Here is a 20,322-nt window from a genome sequence, read left to right as displayed (position 1 = left end):
GTGGATGGACTCAGGAGATATTTAGAAAGTGCAATTGATGGGACTTGGCAGTAGACTGTTTATGGGGAAGAATCAGGGATAACACTTAAATTTCTGACTTGTGCACCTGGAGAAATGGTGGAGCCATTTGCTGGAGTGCATTGTATCATGAGATCAGGCAAGGAGGATTGTTGTTTCTACTTTGGTCATGTTGAGCCTGAGGTCTCTGAGACATCTGAATGCCAGTTTCGTAGGCAGTTTGATAAATGTACAGTCAGCTCAGAGGAGCAGTGTAGCCTGGAGGCACAAATATGAGTGTCAACTAAAAACAATAAAACATATCCTGGGTAGAGAGTATCAAGAGTGAGCAGAGTGAGCCCTAAGATGGAGCCTTGAAGAACCCTAACATTGATAGGCAAGCATGGATGGTCCTGCAGAGGAGACAAATGCTACAGTTTGAGAAGTAGTAGAAGGGAAAGTAGTATGTCAAGGCTGTATATTGTCACCCTGCTTATTTAACTTATATGCAGAGTACATCGTGAGAAATGCTGGACTAGATGAAACACAAGCTGGAATCAAGATTGCTGGGAGAAATATCAATAACCTCAGATATGCAGATGACACCACCTTTATGGTGGAAAGCCAAGAACTAAAGAGCCTCTTGATGAAAGTGAAAGAGGAGAGTGAAAAAGTTGGCTTAAACCTCAGTATTCAGAAAACTGAGATCATGGCATCTGTTCCCATCACTTCATGGCAAATAGATGGGAAACAATGGAAATAGTGAGAGACTTTATTTTGGGGGGCTCCAAAATCACTGCAGATGGTGACTGCAGCCATGAAATTAAGACTCTTGCTCCTTGGAAGAAAAGTTATGACCAACCTAGACAGCATTTTAAAAAGCAGAGACATCACTTTGCCAACAAAGGTCCATCTAGTCAAAGCTATGGTTTTTCCAGTAGTTATGTATGGATGTGAGAGTTGGACTATAAAGAAAGCTGAGTGCCAAAGAATTAATGCTTTTGAACTGTGGTGTTGGAGAAGACTCTTGAGAGTCCCTTGGACAGCAAGGAGATTAAACCAGTCCATCCTAAAGGAAATCAGTCCTGATTATTCATTGGAAAGACTGATGTTGAAGCTGAAGCTCCGATACTTTGGCCACTTCATGCGAAGAGCTGATTCATTTGAAAAGACCCTGGTGCTGGGAAAGATTGAAGGCAGGAGAAGAAGGGGATGACAGATGATGAGATGGTTGGATGGCATCACTGACTCAATGGATATGAATTTGAGTAAGCTCCAGGAGTTGATAATGGACAGGGAAGCCTAGCGTGCTGCAGTCCATGGGGTCGCAAAGAGTTGGACATGATTGAGTGACTGAACTGACTGAGAAGGAAAAGCAGGAGACTGAAGAGTCAAGGAGAAGGGAGGGATCCAAGTGCTTGTCATATATTAGTGAACAATATTATTTAAATCCTTTCACTTGAAGTTAAAACTAAACGATAAATTACCACCTGATTGGGTGGTAATTGCCTTTTAGTTAGCTGGTTAATAAAGCATTTGATGTATAACTTTTGCATTTTTTGAGCCTTTCACCATAATGAGGACAATTTCTCTGTGTTCTCTGTGTACTGGGTTCTTTTATAGGAGATTTCTATAAACTAGCTCATTTAATCTTTAGAGCAGCTCTGTAAGGTAGGTGCATTTCTGTAATTTTCTCAGTTTTACAAATGGAAGAACTGAAACAGAAGTAACATGAATTTCGCAAACATATAGATAATTGCTGTATGATGCAGGCACCTGGGTCTAGGGTTGGTTCTCCGCTGCTTTCTCATGAATTATCTATAAATCATCACTCCACACCACCTCACTGTACACAAAGGCACAAAGGCACACAGTTTAAAATATAGTGTCCCAGTGTGACTCCCACATTTGTGATTATTCCAGTTGATATCCATCTCACTGGACTTGCCTGCTAGAAGCATTGCCTTTATGTCCAGGCCTGAGACATTCATAGTTTTGTTTTTCTCCTACTAGCGCCTGCTGAATTCCATTTTTATGTACTTACATGTGGCCGTTTTTATGTACTTAACATGTGGAGCCGTGGTACAAACTGTGATGATAAGATCTGACCCTAGTTTTAAAAAGTGAAAGTGCAAGTATTAGTCGCTCCATCGTGTCTGACTCTTTGCGACCCCATGGACTGTAGCTCACCAGGCTCCTCTGTCCATGAGATTCTCCAGGCAAGAATACTCAAGTGGATTGCCATTCCCTTTGCCAGGGGATCTTCCTGACTCAGAGATCAAGCCCAGGGTCTCCTGCATCTCAGGCAGATTCTTTACCATCTGAGCCACCAAGGAAGCCCTAATTTTAGCGTCTGTGTATATACAACAGCACTTACTGATACTGAAGTCATTTAGATCACGGGAACTGTTTCTGCCTATCTGGGGCTATATGTCCATTTTCAGATTGTTATCCTTGCCATTCCCTCTAACCTCTGAAAAGACACACCAGAAAGTTTCTTAACAGCTTGCTCACATCTGGACTCACATTAATTCTATGACCATATTTTATTCCAGACACTTTTGAGAAATTCATCAGGATGTGAAGTGCGCAATGATGAATATCGAACAGAGTTTACCACAGCTTTGCCACGCGTTGACTTATTCACGGGCCAGTTCAACCAAGTCCTCTTAACATCTATATCCACCTTTATCAAAGGAGATCTCACCATCGCTAATCTCGGGACATCAGAAGGTCGATTCATGCAGGTACATACTTTCTGAGAGTGGCTGTGTCTGTTTTATCCAGTGTCATACAATTAATTTGCTTCTCTTTTTACAGTAAGGTGTTGGCAAATACTGTAAAGTGAAAATCACAGTGGAAGCTAGAGACACAGACTGAAAGCAAAACAATGAAGCCTAGTCCCTTTCTTGAAGTGTATGGCCTTTTTTTGTTAAATTCTTAAAGCTTTCAGTTTAAATGTGGTTGCTTTAATTTTCTTGCCTGGAACAGTTTGAGGTTTTTTTTTCCATTCATGATTTAAATCACATGATTGGAAAATAAAATGAAACAATTAAAGCACTTCCAGGCGATGTTTTCCTATTTCAGGAGAAGCTACAGATCAAAGGAGAGCTATTGTGTGAGCTGTGCGTCTCCATGAGAAGAAACATTCACATCATTGAGAAATATTGGCAGGCGTTAGGAAGGGACGTTATCATCAGAATCCCATTGTAACTCCAGCTCTTCTGATTCTGCAAAATGATGGGGTCAGACACAAAGAAGTACAAACACTGGGGGAAAAAAGATCCAGATTTTGTTAAGAAATGCTTTTAATGGATAGCAACAGTATTCCCATACAATAAAAGTTCACATTTCAGAGTCGCAGTTATCGTGTCTCCTAGATACAAAACCCCTAGCACTTTGCAGAAATTAAGATGCTCTCATGTTGGGTCTGTTTTACTGTTTTAATAGTTATTGGTAGTGCTTTCAACATGAGTTCATTAGTAGATTCTTGGTTAATGCACAATGACGATGGTATCTATGGAAATGTTGACTTTCCACAAAGACTAGAAATTTCTTTAAAAGGGAGATATTTATTTCGTGATCATCTGACATAATTAACATCCTGGTCAGGAAATGACTTTCAGTAAAGCAATTGAGGATGATGATGTTTTCCTATGACTTGCTCATTTGTACATTCTCTATCTGTATTCTTTAACAAAACATATTTTTAAAAACCACCACTGTCTTTATAGCAGTCTGGATATGCATCAGATGTTCTTCTTGTACTAGTGGGCCTGGTGGAATTTTTGCAAAATCATAAAACGTGTAAATAAAACTTTCCCACTTCACAACGAATCATACAGATCTAAATGATTCCACACTTGGTCTCCCCTCCTCCCACTGCTTCACAATTAGCTATGCTTTTTCTTCCTTGCTCCCTCTCTCTCAGTCCAGTGTTCCTATTTACCCACTTCAAACCATTTAATTTTGTCCTCAAAATGTTAAGGAGAGATGCCCAGCCCCATCCAACACAGACAAGCACTCTAACAAATTTGAAATATGGTCATATCTACTATCCTTGTAAAATGTGTGTTGTTATCTGGTGTTTATATGTGTTTTTAGTTGATATTTATGTTATTCTAGAGAATTCCAAGAAAAATCTGAAGAAGAATGACTGAACCTAGCATCTGTTGAATTCTCACTGGCTTCCCTATGTTCATTTCCTTGTGTTATCTTTTTTTCTGCTTTCGTTTTTTTATTTTGTGTATTACCTCACCAATCCGGTTGCATATTAATAAGCTTTCTTCTACAGTCACTTTAGGTCTGACACTTTTTCACATCACAAGGTTCCTGGCCTATTTCCAGATTCTGAAGTTCTAATAAAATTCCACTTTTGTATAGAATGCTTTAATAACTGAGTAAATTCTGCTGTGTGACAGATTTCAGATTTCACCAAGTGGTATGTTATATATATCAGTTTCATTAGAATAGAAATACTGTAACAAATGTTTTATTCTTATCTCCCAGCATTTTCATCAAAGAAGCTATAATATATCTGTGCATCCATAACACCAAAGATGAAAATAAGTATTTAAATAATTACTTTTCTTATGAAAAGCACTGATATCCTTGATTTTTTGAAACCAGGTAACTCTCAATTCATTCCTTATATATCAGGAACATACTAACTATGCTTTACTAGGCAAATAAGTGAGGCAAAGGAAGCTGTGACAGAGAACCTTCCTCTGAAGAACTGAATTTTTAGTAGGGGAGATAGAAACATGTACCTGATACCTAGAGAAAACAAAGACATAAAAAACACAAGGCTATTGAGACTCACCGAGAGAGGATCTGTTTCTCTGCCACTTGCCTAAAAGAATTCCATTTGGTAAAATTTTATGTAAATAATCCTAAACCATTTAAAGGATCAAAGAATCACCATCACTAAAATCCAGTTTGTTTACAGCAAATAATGTTGGAGATGGAGTCAGGAGTACAGCAAAAACTTGGGGACCATCCAGCCTAATCTATCCAAGCAGTGACTTAACTTCTGTAAATGTTTTGACTGCACTGAAGTGCTGAATCTGTGGCCAAGCCTAAGTTTCTACAACCCATGTTTCAATAATACTATGAAGTTTCTGTTACAAAATAGAAGGGACATAATTTTTTTCCCCAAAGACAGCTGCCATACATGAAAAGGAACAGAAGAATGATTTTACTTCCTTCCTACCCTGAAGCCTAAAGGCAAAGTTGCTTTGCAAATGTTTTCTCCCAAGAGTTTGCAGCTGTTTCTGCCTTTCCTATTGTGCTTATGTTCAGCTCTAGCTGGGAATACAAGCTTCAGCTCCAGCTGTTGGGTGCAAAGTGAATCAGGTATTTCACAGTGGTTATTTGATTAGCAAGACTTATATTGTTTAGCTAACAATATTATATGTATGGAAGAGAAGACATTTTTGACATGTTTCTAACATTTAAGCATGTAACTTATCTCATACAGGTGCAGCTATGTCTAAATATACTAATGTGTACATATATTCAAGTCTATCTGTAGAGCCATGTCAATGTAGATCTAGATTTGAAAAACAGTTTTTATTTGTGTGATTGCTCTCTTGGGATGCTTTAAAGTAAAATAATATGATAAGCACTGTTGGAGATAGTGTAAGTAAACAGTAAGAACAGGGCTTCTTACAAGTTGTGGAGGGGGTGGGGATGTAGAAAAGAACAAGGCTGGAGAACATGAGCACAGAGTGCAGGGCTACGTGGGAGAGGGAAGCAGGATACTCATGAAGATCACAGGACTAATCACAGGGATTGCCCACATCTCCCCTTCTGAGCTCCTCGTCTAATCTACATCCAAAAACAATGCTTGCTTGATTTTTTTTTTACAGCACTTATATAAGGCCTTTAATCTCTAGATGCAAGCGTTGCTATTAAAATATTTGTGCATGACTGTCAGACCAGGGAGAGTGAGTGGATGAGGATGGGGTGGGGGTGGGCACACACTTTCCAGACTTTTTGCAAGTTCATCTCCACATTTACTGGCTTGTCTGCATACAGTGGCTGCTGCCTGAGCGCTGTCATAGATGTCATTCGATTCTTTGGTATCATCCTTCTCTTCCCCCATCCCCCTTTCTGTGAGATGCTGTTACCACCCATAAGCCCTTTTCTCTTGACTGGTTGGTCTTAAGCAAGAAAGTTCAAGAGGTAGGGATCACCTAAAAAGACATCCTTAGCTCATGGTCATTACTTACAACCATTACCTAAAGGATTATATTAGTAATCAGTGAACCTGAGAGTAATTACTCACTTCCAGTAAGAAAAATCAATTTATTTATTGACCTCCTGTCTCCAAATTCCTTCGGTTCCTGTGCCACCATCATGGTATTTCAGTGCTTTGTGTTGAAGCCTGCAGCATGTTACATTTGGGATTACTGCTATTTTAGACTATGTAGACACAGATCATCAACTCATCAATGCTGTGAGCAGCCTGCAGGGACACAGCCAAACGAAGTTTGAACTTCCACATTCTCTTCAGAGATTGCTGACTTACCTATCTCCTTTATAAAGTGATCAAATTAAAATATCATCTGCCTTTTTTTAAAAGGCATACATCATCAATTTGGTTATGTCTATAAAGAACAGTAACTTTGGTATATTTCTTTAGAAGAAAATATGTTTCATGGATTCTGAGATTTCTTCTGTGAGGAAAAAAACATCTGTTGTAAATAATAATTACAGAGTTATGTCCATACCAAAAAATTAAGCCCAGTTCATATATAGTCTCCGAAAATGAATTAATGCATGATCTTGAAATACATACATCTTGTAAATTGTTATAGCATAGAAATTTAAAATATCATAAGTATTTGAAACATTGAAAAATGCTAACCTTTTGGGTTTTTTTTTTTTGGTAGCAGTGAATAACTGGAATTTCTTATTTAGGTGCTTACTTGAAAGAAATGGAGAGGCATTTTAAAACCAAATATATTTATCAGTAGCCTCTTTGAAATTCAGACAGATATACTCTGTGTATAGGTTGACTAATCCTATAATCATTATATTTGAAATACTGATTTGAAAGTTTTGGATTTTTAAAATTGTTACACAGTTACTAGCTTATATGTTTCTTAGATGCTTGAATTTTTTTACAGAGGTCTCAATTTGGTATTGACTCATTTCGACTCACTTTGACTCATTTCAAAAAATTGAGACACACACATTGATAATACAATCATAAAGAAGATTGCTATTTGTACATATCCTGGCCTTTGTAGTATCAGGTTGGTATAGAAACACTTGTGCCCCTTTACCAAAAAGAGTGACAGAACAAAGCAAAGTTTCATTTAATTCAACTTTTGCCGCCTGGTACTTTGTCTTACTACTTCTAATTTTAAGTTGTCAGCACTAATCAGTGATCTCCACTTCTTATGTTTCATTTTTTTAGTTCTAGAAAGCTCGATGTTTACCGTGGTTGAAACAAAGCTCTTCGTATCTGATTTCTTTCTAGACAAATATCAATTTCTTTCACATACTTAAGATATAAACCTATTGCTGGTGTTTTAGTCAGTTTGGGCTGCTGTAACAAATTAACATACTAGGTGGCTTTAAAAAACAAACATTTATTTCTCAGAATTCTGTAGGCTGGGAATTCCAAGATCAAGATGCCAGCAGATGTGGTGTCTAGGGAGAGTCTGCTTCCTGGTCCACAGATTGCCATCTTTTTGCTGGGTACTCACATGGTGGAAAGAGGGCAAGAGAACTCTGTGGAATCCCATTTATAGGGCATTAATTGTCAACACAGTAGAAACTCAAAATATAATTGCTGGTCTCTATTTCTTACTGATTGTTCTAAGAATGCCAGGTGATTTATCATAAGAATTAAATTTAAAAGCTGGATTTTGTTCTGTCCTTAGAAATATCTCCATGACAACCAAAAGGAACTTATTTCTTGCAAACATTGCTTCAGGAGTATTTTGAGAGTTAAAGTGGTTACCCAATTACTTAGAATTTTAGCAAGAAGAGAAAGTGAGGAGTTAATGATAGAAACACATTCTTGGCATTTTATAGCAATAGGTATCCTTCCAGAGAAAGGGCTAATGATCAACTGAAAAGGTATTTGCATCTGTGACATAACCTCTGCTTGAGACTCCACGCAGTCATCTCACTTTTCCCCAGCTTTCATGTCTTATCTGTTTCATCTCATTTTTTATACCAAGCCACACTCATCCTAGTTCATGATCAAAAGTTTTGAACTTGTCGGCTGTACTAATAACATTTCCTCTGTGCTATCAGAAACTATCTAGATGTGGAGTCTTTCTCTTTAGGCACACTTAACTTGTACAGCCAAGATTACTGAAACAAGGAGTATTTGGCAAGGCAAACATATTGTGAAATTTGTTTTAATGCTTTGACTCACAAGTGGCTCTTGGGAGCTCAGAGTTGAAGTTTTTTATTGGTGTTTACTCTGGTGCTCCAAGAGTATATTTGAGTGTTTAAGAAGAGGTCAAGCAAACAGTTTCTGGCATGAGAGAAAGTTCCTTGGAAACCTGACTTGTACTTTCTAGCTAAAATTCTCTATCATATTTTCTTTATGGAAAATAATAGTACCTACCCTGTAGGCTTATAGTGAAGACTAAACAAAATACATATTTAAAGCACTTAACACAATGCCTGGCTCAGTTACCATCATATATGGTGTTCTCCAGATAAAGAGTCTTAACAGGTAATAAACCAAATCAATCTATCCAAGTTCCAGTGGTGCAAAGAACATCTTTGTGAAAAGAGAAATATTAATTCTTTCTGGGAAATGGATATTTGATTGGGCTTCCATATTTGATAAAGTCAAGAGTAAGTGTTAGTCACTGAGTCGTCTCTGACTCTCTGGGACTCCATGGACTGTAGCCTGCCAGGCTCCTCTGTTCATGGATTTTTCCAGGCAAGAATACTGGAGTGGATAACCATTCCCTTCTCCAGGAGATCTTCCCAACACAGGAATCAAACCCAGATCTCCTGCGCTACAGGTGGATTCTTTACCATCTGAGCCACCAGGGAAGCCCAAAGTCAAAGATGATGACCTATTAAATTAAGAAGAGATTGCTTATTGTAGATATGGGGAATGATATTAAAGAGATCAAAAAGATACGAGAAAAAAAAAGTAGGAGCTGATCGTTATGTAGGAGGTCTGAATAGAAGGGAAGGTATAAGAGAAACAGACACAAAATTCAAATATCTATAGGAAGGTTCAGAAGGATGAATAATCTCCATTGAAGTAGAAAGCACAGAATGAGGCAGAGAACAGAATCAGTTTATTAAAAGAGGCTGTTATGTTTTTTGGGTTTTTACTTGTGTGTGAGAAAAGGAATTTTTTTCCCTTTGCAGTTTGAAGTGATTGACAACAATCAGAGAAATATTTTTTTTAAATGGGGAGCAGGGGAGCATGAGGGGTAGGAAAAACAAGAGGTGATGAGCACCAGAAATAAGTCAAGATAGAAAAAAATGGTTAACTGAAATAATTTGGTGTAGAAGCTTTAGACGTCTGGTGTTCTGATATTCTGCTTGAAACCAGCACCAGCGGGAGGTAGCACTGGTAACTGATTTTTTCTTTTTTGCATTCCCTACAAAAGTCACAAATAACTATTTGGCCCTAAATTTAGGAATAACAGTAGTTTCCATTCTTTTCCATTCCAACCAAATGACCTTCAGTCTATCACTTAGTTTCTGTGCAAATATAGCCACCCTGCTTAATGGAGTTGTTTTGAACGTGTTGAGTGTTTGGTGTAGAGCAAATGTTTGAAAAAAAAAAGTCATGATGTTTAACTTTTACAGCCCTGTGTGAACTTGGTCCATTTCTCTATCAACAATCCAGTCTGTGGGAGCAAATTAGGGATTTGGGGAATCTTCCCAAATTGTTTCAGGGTAAATAGCTCCTTTATTGTGCTGAAGGAAAAATTTACTACTGGTTCCCCAGAACATTTTTATGTTGTGTGTTTGTTAGAGTACTAAGCAGTTCATTCCCATTTTATGGATAAGAAAGCTGAGGTAGAAGTGGTTTATTATTTAATCTCAATCTCACAGATGCCCACATTTGTCCCATGATTCAAACGTGGCAAACAAATGCCCTTTCAGTGAAATGTAAAAGGGTATTTGGATGTCAAGCAATTTCATAAAGTTGGTTTCAAGCCCAGAGCTATGCTCAACATTGTGCACCTTCCTGTGGATAGAATGTTATGGCCTATTTAAGAATGAGAGTGCGTCTAAGCTCTCCTGTAGTCTGAGTGTTCACCTTCTTCTGATCTTATACCTGGACTTCATTATTACTGGGTTCTAGCGACTGGACTGATGGAATTTTATAGCTGAGAACCATCCCAAATTAGAAATACCTGACAACAAGAATGACACCACTCATCAAATCTCCTTTCCAAGACATTGTTAAAACCATCAGGTCTTATTATAAAACCAGGCCAAGAAGCAGAACCTTATTTATAACCAAAGTAATAATGTACGATGGGACAATGGTTTATAAGAAATGACAGCACATCATTTCAAAGTTAGCTGAGGGCCTATTTCGACCTCAAAAGATCTATAAATATGGCTAAAGGGTAGCAAAGCTGGAACCAGTTCCAGGTCTCCAGACTCCCTGTTCACTACACTTTCCTGTACGTCAAGGGAAGCTGCCTGGTGGGGAGGGTCAGGAGGATAGATTTAAAAATAATCCAGAATCCTTATAGCGTAAATGAGGTCTTCTGGGGTGAGTTTTGGCTCCTCCAGTTCCCAGTACAATCGTGAGCATGTGTCTGCATGTGCTGGCTGAATGGCTGGAAAATCTCCTTTCCTAGAAATCATTAAAAGATCATAGGCAAAACTCTGTCTTGGGGGTTCAAATGAATTGTCTTCAAGGCAGGAGATTAGAAGATGTATTGATTTACAGTGCAATAAACTGTTGGGCATATCGTTCAAACATCCATGAGCTCATCTAATCTGGTATTACCATTATCATCCACGTTTTCCCCTGATAGTATATTTAAACTGAGCTTGTTGGACTGTTGGACTAAGAGTGCTTTCTGGTTTGTTTCTCAGGTTGTGGTTTCTCGATCAGGATCATTAACTCCTCACGTGAATTTTCGCCTGGATTCCCACCCTGTGTCTCCAGAAGTGATTGTGGAGCACCCGCTAAACCAGAATGGCTATACACTGGTTGTCACTGGGAAGAAGGTAAGCCCTGTTCCATAGGAAGGTTCCATCAATGTGGTTCCTCCTGAGTGGATATTTACAGCCATTGTCACCTGGTCCTTTTTAACTTCTCCCTTCATCTGGATTTATCTCTCTTCTATGAAGCTCTTTCCTGAGTATTCCAGACATCTCCTAAAATCAAGTTAAATTTTTACTTGGGGAAAATTGGACCTATGGGAGGTCATCTTCATGAGGTAAACTTCTCCTTTTGTCCTATATTTCTCAATGAGAAACACAAACACACAAAATGAGAATTACAGTCCTAAGGGCAGAACTCTAGTGCAGGCAGATAACTCCTGAAGTGTATGTTGGAAGAGATTATGCTGGCCAATAATCCCTTTTCCCTGAGAGGAGGTGCATTTTGGTGCCAGAATGATATGTAACCTTACTTAGAATTTCCCAGAGGTTCAAGTGTGTTTTCCAGTAGCTTAAATTATACTCTCTTGTTATTTTAAAATCATCTCAGCAGGGGAGGAATAAATTGGGAGATTGGGTCTGACATATATACACTACTGTGTGTAAAATAGATAACTAATAAGGACCTATTGTATAACACAGGGAACTCTACTCAATAATCTGTAATGACCTGTATGGGAAAAAAATCAAAAAAGAGTGGATATATGTATATGTATAACTGATTCACTTTGTTGTATAGCAGAAACTAATACAATACTGTAAATCAACTATACTCCAAGAAAAATTTTTTTGAAAAGTATATCATCTCAAACTTTTCCCCACTAAATAGAACCTCTAACATTGCGTGATAATGCTTGTGTTCACTGGACAGTAATAGTTACTTTTATCACATATGTGCCAAAAGTGGAAGGAAGGAAAAAAAGTTTTTTTAAGTTTAATCATATTAGCATTATTACATGATGTGCACACATAAGTGGCATCTCTGTTAGACTCTGTAAAATTATATTTGTATGTATCTTTGATGTATTTAGTTTTTATTTAACAAGCAAACAAAACCCTCCTCTGGAAGCTCTTTCCATCACTTGTCTTCACAGATCACCAAGATCCCGCTGAATGGCCTGGGCTGTGAACATTTCCAGTCCTGCAGTCAGTGCCTCTCAGCCCCTTCCTTTGTGCAATGTGGCTGGTGCCATGATAAATGTGTGCGATTGGAGGAATGCTCCAGTGGAACGTGGACTCAAGAGACCTGTCTGCCAACAATCTACAAGGTAGGAGTCTCTGTCAACTGTCGTATGTGTTTTGTTTTGGAAAGCATAAATTCCATGGATTAAAAAATTCAAAATCAAAGTGTTTATTTGTCTGTGAGGCATCAGCCCAAGCACCACCTCCCTCCCTCCAGGTTCTCCCTTTAGGGTGTCTTTGGGCACAAGCCCCTGGACCCTGAACTTGAAGTGCGTGCTTCACACTCTCCTTAGGCAGTTGCTCTCCCTTAGCAGATGTGTGAATAGAAGAGTAGTGGCTAGAGAGCAACACTGCTCCGCATTTCCTCACACTGGGACCTGTTCCCTTCTGACCTGCCCATTCTGATTCCTCACCAGCTACTTTATCTACCAGGTGCCCAGACATAAGCCTCCATCATACATAGGGATCTAGTCATCATAACACAGAACCCTAACCTGGACCGTGCAAGCTAGAGGTCCAAGCCATGCTGGAGCAGGCAAACGGGGTTTTGTTCTTTCCAACGCATAGATGGTGGCTGTCTCATTATTGATGAGAGTAGAGGTTACTTCTCAGGGCAAGTTGGGAGGCAAGTGGATGGTGGACACATAGGTAGCTGTGTGCCTTCTCTCAAAGTTCATGGAAGAGAAGTAAAGACACAGCTGATAACCTCACTAACTTCTATACTCTGCAAGCCAATTCATTCTTTAATTCATTCCAGAAACATTTACTGAGTGCCTACCACACAGCTGTCTCTCTTCTAGACACTGGGGGGACATATTCCCAAACAAGACAAAAGTACCTCCTGCTCTTAGAAAACTGAGCTTCTAGCAGTGCACTTCAGCCATGATATTGTAGACACACTCTCTCTCTGTTGCCTTGTTTGCTTAAGCATGTATTTGGTGCTCTGAAAATCTCCATGGCAATTTGTAAAAATTTCTTTCTTGATTCAAACACATTTTGCTTGAAGCTACTAACCTGGTAAGGACTCAGTGTGTGTTTTCTCTGCCTGCATGTGGAACAGTTGGACTTCGGTAATAATAAATGATGCACGTGAAAGAATCGAGTTAAAGATCTTGGTCGGTCGCCTGGTTCAAGCCCAAGTAAACAGAGTGTGCAAGTTAGAACAGGATCTGCCCCCAAACACATGGCTGTTTTCATTTAGCTACGGTTTGGGCAAAGATTTGTACTGGGTGACTGGGTTTTAAACCAAATCATTTTCTGTTAGGTGTGACACAATTATTAAGCCTCAGCTTGATCAGCTAGAGAATAAACGAGAAGATATTACAACAAATTTAAATCTATAGTGTTTATGCACTTTTTGTTTGTGTGTTTAATACACTTTTAAAACCACATGCAGTTTTATACTTTTAAAAACACATAGCTTTGGCAGTTTGAGACACCAGGAATCTGAATGCAGCTATTCCATGAAAGGCATGGGGAGTGTGTGTGTGTGTGTGTGTGTGTGTGTGTGTGTGCATGCATGTATGCATATGCAATTAAATCACAACAATTTCATTTCAAAAACAACCAACCTGCTGTTTTAAATAAAAAGCAGGTTGAGAACCTGTACAAATGAAACATCTAATTTTGACCAGTTTACCACCTTTTGTTATTAATATTTATGAAAGCTACATTAAAATGGTTAAAAACAGTAAATATTTTAGAATTTTCTGGAACTAGACTCTCTCATAATGTTTGAATCTCCCCTCCTCCACCTTCCCTAACTCCAGCACTCTAACTGGAAATTTTTAAAAGGTTGGGTTGTATCACGCACAATTCACTGAGGCTTGGGCTGTACAGTTAGAAAGAAAGTACTGCAGCTGAGTCCATAAATCCCTTTTGGTTCATAGTTGTTAGGAAGATTTCATGCTGCACTAGAGCATGACATTTAGCATTCTTACTGCAAAGAATAAGACAGATTATTCATCTTTTTCTTATCTGTCTTAAATGCTGCAGGCACAAAACCCAGCTAATATGTAGAGTTTCACTTTCCTATAAATGTAAGTCAACCTGCTTTTCAAGGTACATGATGTTCAGTGGCTGAGATTCTCTGCAGTCCCACGTATGAAATATTTCAGGAGTGCAAGCCCATTATTTTGTTTCAAGCATGTTATCTGATCTTGTACTTAAAGAGCAATGAAAATGCTTCAGAAAAGAAAGAGCACTTTCCAATATATTCTGAATTTATTAGGATAAAATTGTCATATCTTGTAGGATTAGAGTTCAGTCCCGTGAGACAGTAAAACAGTTTATTAATTGATCAGAAGACTCAGATAAGAAGCAGCAGTGATATCTTATGAGGGACATGAGATATTTTATCTCTTTTCTGCAGTACACTGCCACCAATATATTTGTGACATTTACTGAAGAGACAGATTTTAATTTTCCAAGGTTGTTGTTGTTATTTTTATTTTCTCATGTATTATCCTGATGGGTTTTGAAAACATGATCATTTAAATCATTTTCACCTGTTTAAGGACAATAGCTATTTTTGTGGCTATTTCTACCCTATCCAGACCCAGCCTCTGTGGCTTTATGCCGTACACTCATTTCCTTCTCACAGAGTTTCTCTACCCTCAGGATAACACAGTTTGCCAGCCCATTGTTGGTTCTGTCCCAGGGTGTGTAGTCCAAGACTGTGTCTTTCCTTTTCCCCCGGAAGAGTGAACGTTACCCCGTAAGCTAAGGCAGAATAGCTCAGTTGCCTGCCTCTAATTTTCAGCCAGGAGAGAAAAGCTAAGAAAAGCTGGCCTTTCAAATCCTGATGATCTCACAGAGGTTTTATATTAATAGCACCCAAATCTGTTGCCAGCACACCAATTGACCAACTCTCAGTGTCTTTTCTGAAATCATCACACAATCCCTTTGTCTTATATAGAAAGTGATGATGAACGTGGAGTGACAGACTTCAGTTTTTACATAGAAAGGGGAGATCTAGGCAGTGGGATCGGGCCAACATCAGCCTTAGGCAGCTGTTTTCAGTGGGGAAGACTCCTCATTAAAAGAGGAAATAACAGCTGTGTGCCTGCCTCAGGCTGAAGAGAGCCCTGGAGGGTTAGATGTCTTTTTCTCTCCTACTGAATTTCTAACATAATAATAAACAGATTTTTTTTCTAGCAATTCTCATTGGCTAGACATGGACGAGGTAAATTTTCATGAAAGGCACAACTGTATAATGGATTTCATGGGTAAAGTAGCTATATAAAGGCATTAGGCTAAGACTTTTACAGGGGTTTGACAACAAGGGTATGACATTGGTTTGCGGTTATTTACTTGGGAGGGATGGTAACATTTGCAGATTTGAATTTTGCTAAAAGCTCTTCTAAAGTGTAAAAGAGTCACTTTTACACTTTCACTAACTAGTCTTCAGCAAATGCCCTTACTGATTTTTGAGTTGCCTGTATAGCAGTGCTATGTTTTCCCACCATTGTACTTTACAGCACAATTTACAATATGTCCCCCCAAAAGAGTATTTCCTTTCTCAATTGTCACAAAGCTGCTGAGGAGAAGCTTATTTTTAACATGGAAATTTGTTTTGTTTTAATAGTTTTAGCCTAAAAATAGTTGTCTTGTAGACTTCATAAGAGCCTAGTGCTATCTTATATCACAGTTGCCAAATTTTTATTAACGAATTTGTTTTACTTTTAATACACCAAATATAAGCCTGCAATAATAAAAGGAACCTATTATTATGTAATACTGAGCCTGAAGTAAATAAGTCAATCCTAGAAATGAAATATACAATGATGCCAAAAGAAATAATTAGAAACATTGCTATAATACAGATCACACCTGAGGCCCTCTCCAATTCTGTTTTTATCTATTTCTAACAGAATATGTTGACTATATTAAATGTTACATCATTTTTAGCTTGTTAACTAACCAGCTGGTATATATCAAATAGTGACTATATTTAAAGGAAAAAAATGGTAGTTAGTAATAAATGTGAATTAAGAATAAGTAATTATTAAGTAAAATAAGTTCACTTATTCATTTATTGATGCCTGGCACATAGCAGATGATTTATAAATAAATAGTGAATGAATAGGGGCGTCCCTGGTGGCTCAGTGGTAAAGAATCTGGCCTGCAATGCAGGATAGCCAGGTTCGATCCCTGGGTTGGGAAGATCCCCTGGAGGACGGCATGGCAACCCACTCCAGTACTCTTGCCTAGGGAATCCCATGGACAGAGGAGCCATGCAGGCCACAGTCCATAGGGTCGCACAGAGTCAGACACGACTAAAGTGGCTAAGCAGCAGCAGCAGCAGTGAATGAATGAATGGCATATATGTATTAAATACCATATACGTGACTGATATTCTGATAGCTGTTAAATGCAACTGTGAAAACACTGGGTATAGAAAGAAGTATTTTTACTGCATGACTTTCTCCTCTGGGTGGGGAATACCATAGCAACAATATGCGTGTAGCATATACCCAGCTGGTACTCAGAACAAGGCATATATTGGTGCTTGGCTTCTAGGACCCATGAAGGAGTTTTGATCAGAGTTCAATCTGGAGGCCCAGATTATATAAGCATATAAAAGTATGGGTTATATAAAATGTAAAATTTGGGCCCAAAGTGTGTCTACTTCATCCCAAAAAGGCCTTTCATCCCCACCTAGGCTGAATTTGGCCTCTTTCTCATCTCTAAATCTTCTGAAAACAACTTGTTTCATCAACCTGACAGATAGTTTTAATGTTTGTTCCAGATACTCTGAGATTTGTGTCCCTTTTTCCTTCAGTGAAAATTCAATTTTTTTAGATAATGGGAGAAGGAAGGATTTCAGATTCTTTGAGGATACGTATTTTGTCTGTTTGTTTTCCACACATATGAAAGATAATAATGTACTCGCTCTTTTTAAGTTCTATATTGTCCTTATAGGTTTTTCCAACTAGTGCCCCCCTTGAAGGAGGGACAACACTGACTGTTTGTGGCTGGGACTTTGGATTCAAGAGGAATAATAAATTTGATTTGAAGAAAACCAGAGTTCTCCTTGGCAATGAGAGCTGCACCTTAACCTTAACTGAGAGCACAACAAACATGTAAGGACCTAAAAACACTTGGCCAGGGTGTGGCTGGAAAACAGGTTTTAGTTTTGAATGAATACTTGTAAAACTTGCCCCAAAAGTCCATCTCTTGAGTTAAAAAATGTCTTGGTCCACCACTCCCCTTGTGGATTTATTTTGTTTTTAAAACTATTTACTCACCAGGATTAAGGAGGGAGAAAGTGACATTACTCAGATGAAGAAAAGAAAAATCTAGCATCTGGGAATTTTTCAACCATTTTTGTAACAACTCGAGAAATTGTCTGGGTAGATTTGAAAGTGTAGCACTGGCTGGAGTTGGTCCATCTAAAGTCTTCAATAGGGAGACTCTTTCCAACAGTTTTTTCTATAAAAATCAGAGAAGAGCTCAATATGGACCCTCTTTTCTAAATTCACTTTCTGAATCTCAGAAATAGTGAAGCGGCTGTATCACACTTTTGAGACTCCTTGTTTTTGATGAGTTTATATTTAGCTGATCTTTATTGACACTGTAATGGAAAGTTAAAGCGTTAGTCACTCAGTCGTATCCGACTCTTTTCGACCTCATGGTCTGTCCGTGGAATTCTGCAAGCAAGAATACTGGAATGGTTTGCCAGAAAGGAGTGTATCTCATGTAGTCTTTCTCAAATCTCAGGAAATAGCAATGTTATCCCTATTTTACAAAGTGGTAACTGAAGTTCAGAAAGATAGATTAGTAGAGGTAATTCAGAGAGTAAAAGCTGAACAGGCCTTCAAACTCAGCTCTCTTGATCCAAGACCTGTGCCTGTTCTACTATATCCTACTTGTAACTTATATAAGATCTGAATCCCATAATGAACAGAGAACCCAGAAATTTTTAGTATGTAGTAACAATAACCAAACATTTGACGTTTTATAGTTTGACCTATTCTTTCAAGTGGTTATTTTATACCTACTAGAATTCCTTCCAGGGTTATGCAAAGATCTAAATCTACTCATCTTATTTTACTGAGGCCAAAACATCAATTAATGTCATACTTGTTTAGCTTAATGGCAAAAAAATTCATTCAAGAAATCCCCCTTGTAAGTTCTTGCTCATTGCTTATAAATTAGAGCCTATAAAAGTGAGACACAATTCATCCTCATTTTTAAAAGTTTCTTAATAAAGCAAATTATACTTTTTGGGATTATAATAATATTATTAATTTAAAAGTAATTTTGTGGAAAGCCTATTTTTATTTTATCATTATCGTTATTAAATAAATGTGTATAACCACAAAAAGGCATCTTTTGACATACTTTGAAGAGGAGATTTCTCCTTAGTTGTAATCAGCGCATTGTTTCGTATGCTATCAAAATACCATTTCTATAAGTATGCCAAACATTATGCCTACAATTGTAGAGGATTAGACTGAGATTATTATGAACTTTTCGATTGGTGAGTTCTACATCGATGATGTTTAACATTTCCTGTTTGGTCTGTATGAATAATACAAGACAGTCAATATAAAGTTTAGCATAATAGTACAGAAATAGAGCTATACAATTTTCAGTCTTGATGCTTACTTGGAAACTCTGCTTGCTATTTAGAGTAGTCAGCTCACTATTTGGAGATAATAACTCTTAATATAAAACACCAAGCCAGAAAATGCTTTTGGACTTATATAAAACTTCGCTTTTTCAGGTTGAAATGCACAGTTGGTCCTGCAATGAATGAACATTTCAATATGTCCATAGTTATTTCAAACAGCCGTGGGTCAGTAGAGTATAGTGCGTTTTCCTATGTGGTAAGTCTGGGCATTCATTTTCTCATGAACTAGGATATTTAATTATTACTTAATCTACTTAGAGTTATAAAATTGACAGGTTATTTTATTTTGTTTTTATCTCTTATTCAGGATCCTATAATAACAAGTATTTCTCCAAATTATGGTCCAAAAACTGGTGGCACTTTACTTACATTAACTGGAAAGCACCTAAACAGTGGAAATTCAAGACACATTTCAATTGGTGGAAAAACATGTACTTTAAAAAGGTGTTGTAGTTTATCTTTTGTTTCATCAGTCAAGTTGGATTAATATTTGTACCTAACAAATCAAGAAAATATTGTTATTTTGTGGCAAAAAGACAAGAGGTTTATTATTTACTGTCCTAACCTTTAAAAACTTCTTCCTTCCCGAATCCGTCTACTCCTTTTTGCTGTTTTTCCTACCCTTCCCTTATGGTTTATTAATTCCACTTGTAAGTTTGTCTTCCCATCCACCTTCTTTATTGTTATACTTAGTATCCCACCTATGCTATAAGCTGTGAGGTTCTGTTAATTGACAATAAACATTTCCATCAAGATTTACAATTAGATCAGATCACTTTGGGGTGGTGAGAGCCATGAGGGAGACTAGGTTAGGAAGTTACGTTTCTGCTTCTTAAGAGATGGGAAAGCTTAAATCAAGTACCAAAACTTTAAAAATTGCTTAAAATCCCAAATAGTTTTAAGTCGGATGGCTTGCCTACAACAAAGCTAAGTCTGGGATCTAGTCAAATGCAAACACCCAACATTAAAAAGAGCTTTTTTCCCCCTAGAAATTCCCATTTAGGTGCTATTGACTGATGTCCTTTTTGACTTATGGATATAATTCTAATATATGTGTGTCTTATTAATGAAGATCCATTTTCTTAATTTTTTGTTCAGTGTTTCACATAGTATTCTCGAATGTTATACCCCAGCCCAAAGTGCTCCAACTGAGTTTTCTGTTAAGTTGAAAATTGACTTAGCCAACCGAGAGGTGAACAGCTTCATTTACCGGGAAGACCCCATTGTCTATGAAATACATCCCACCAAATCTTTTATTAGGTAAGTAAAAGTTTCTGATGGGTATAAGAAAATAATGAACTTGAGGGTGATTGGCTGCCAAATAGTCAAAAGGAAGATAGTTTTATTTCTGGATTTGATACTATTGCATTTCTTTTGAA

General features: G+C 37.8%; 1 protein-coding gene across 3 annotated transcripts in view; it reads left to right on the top strand.

Moving 5' to 3' along the window:
• The window catches only part of MET (MET proto-oncogene, receptor tyrosine kinase), a 114,713-nt gene that overhangs the window by 57,640 nt on the left and 36,751 nt on the right, over window positions 1-20,322 (top strand). For all 3 annotated transcript variants that reach the window (XM_061414039.1, XM_061414041.1, XM_061414040.1), the window contains exons 3-9: window positions 2,553-2,744; window positions 11,056-11,190; window positions 12,219-12,392; window positions 17,230-17,390; window positions 19,037-19,139; window positions 19,251-19,387; window positions 20,042-20,203. In XM_061414039.1, the coding sequence (XP_061270023.1) occupies window positions 2,553-2,744; window positions 11,056-11,190; window positions 12,219-12,392; window positions 17,230-17,390; window positions 19,037-19,139; window positions 19,251-19,387; window positions 20,042-20,203 (1,064 nt within the window). The remainder of the gene's footprint in view (window positions 1-2,552; window positions 2,745-11,055; window positions 11,191-12,218; window positions 12,393-17,229; window positions 17,391-19,036; window positions 19,140-19,250; window positions 19,388-20,041; window positions 20,204-20,322) is intronic.

Source organism: Bos javanicus, chromosome 4, assembly GCF_032452875.1.
Source record: "Bos javanicus breed banteng chromosome 4, ARS-OSU_banteng_1.0, whole genome shotgun sequence".
In the NCBI taxonomy this organism is placed as follows: domain Eukaryota; kingdom Metazoa; phylum Chordata; class Mammalia; order Artiodactyla; family Bovidae; genus Bos; species Bos javanicus.
Note: the sequence above shows the minus strand (reverse complement) of the source record. Positions and strands in the feature narration are given on the sequence as shown.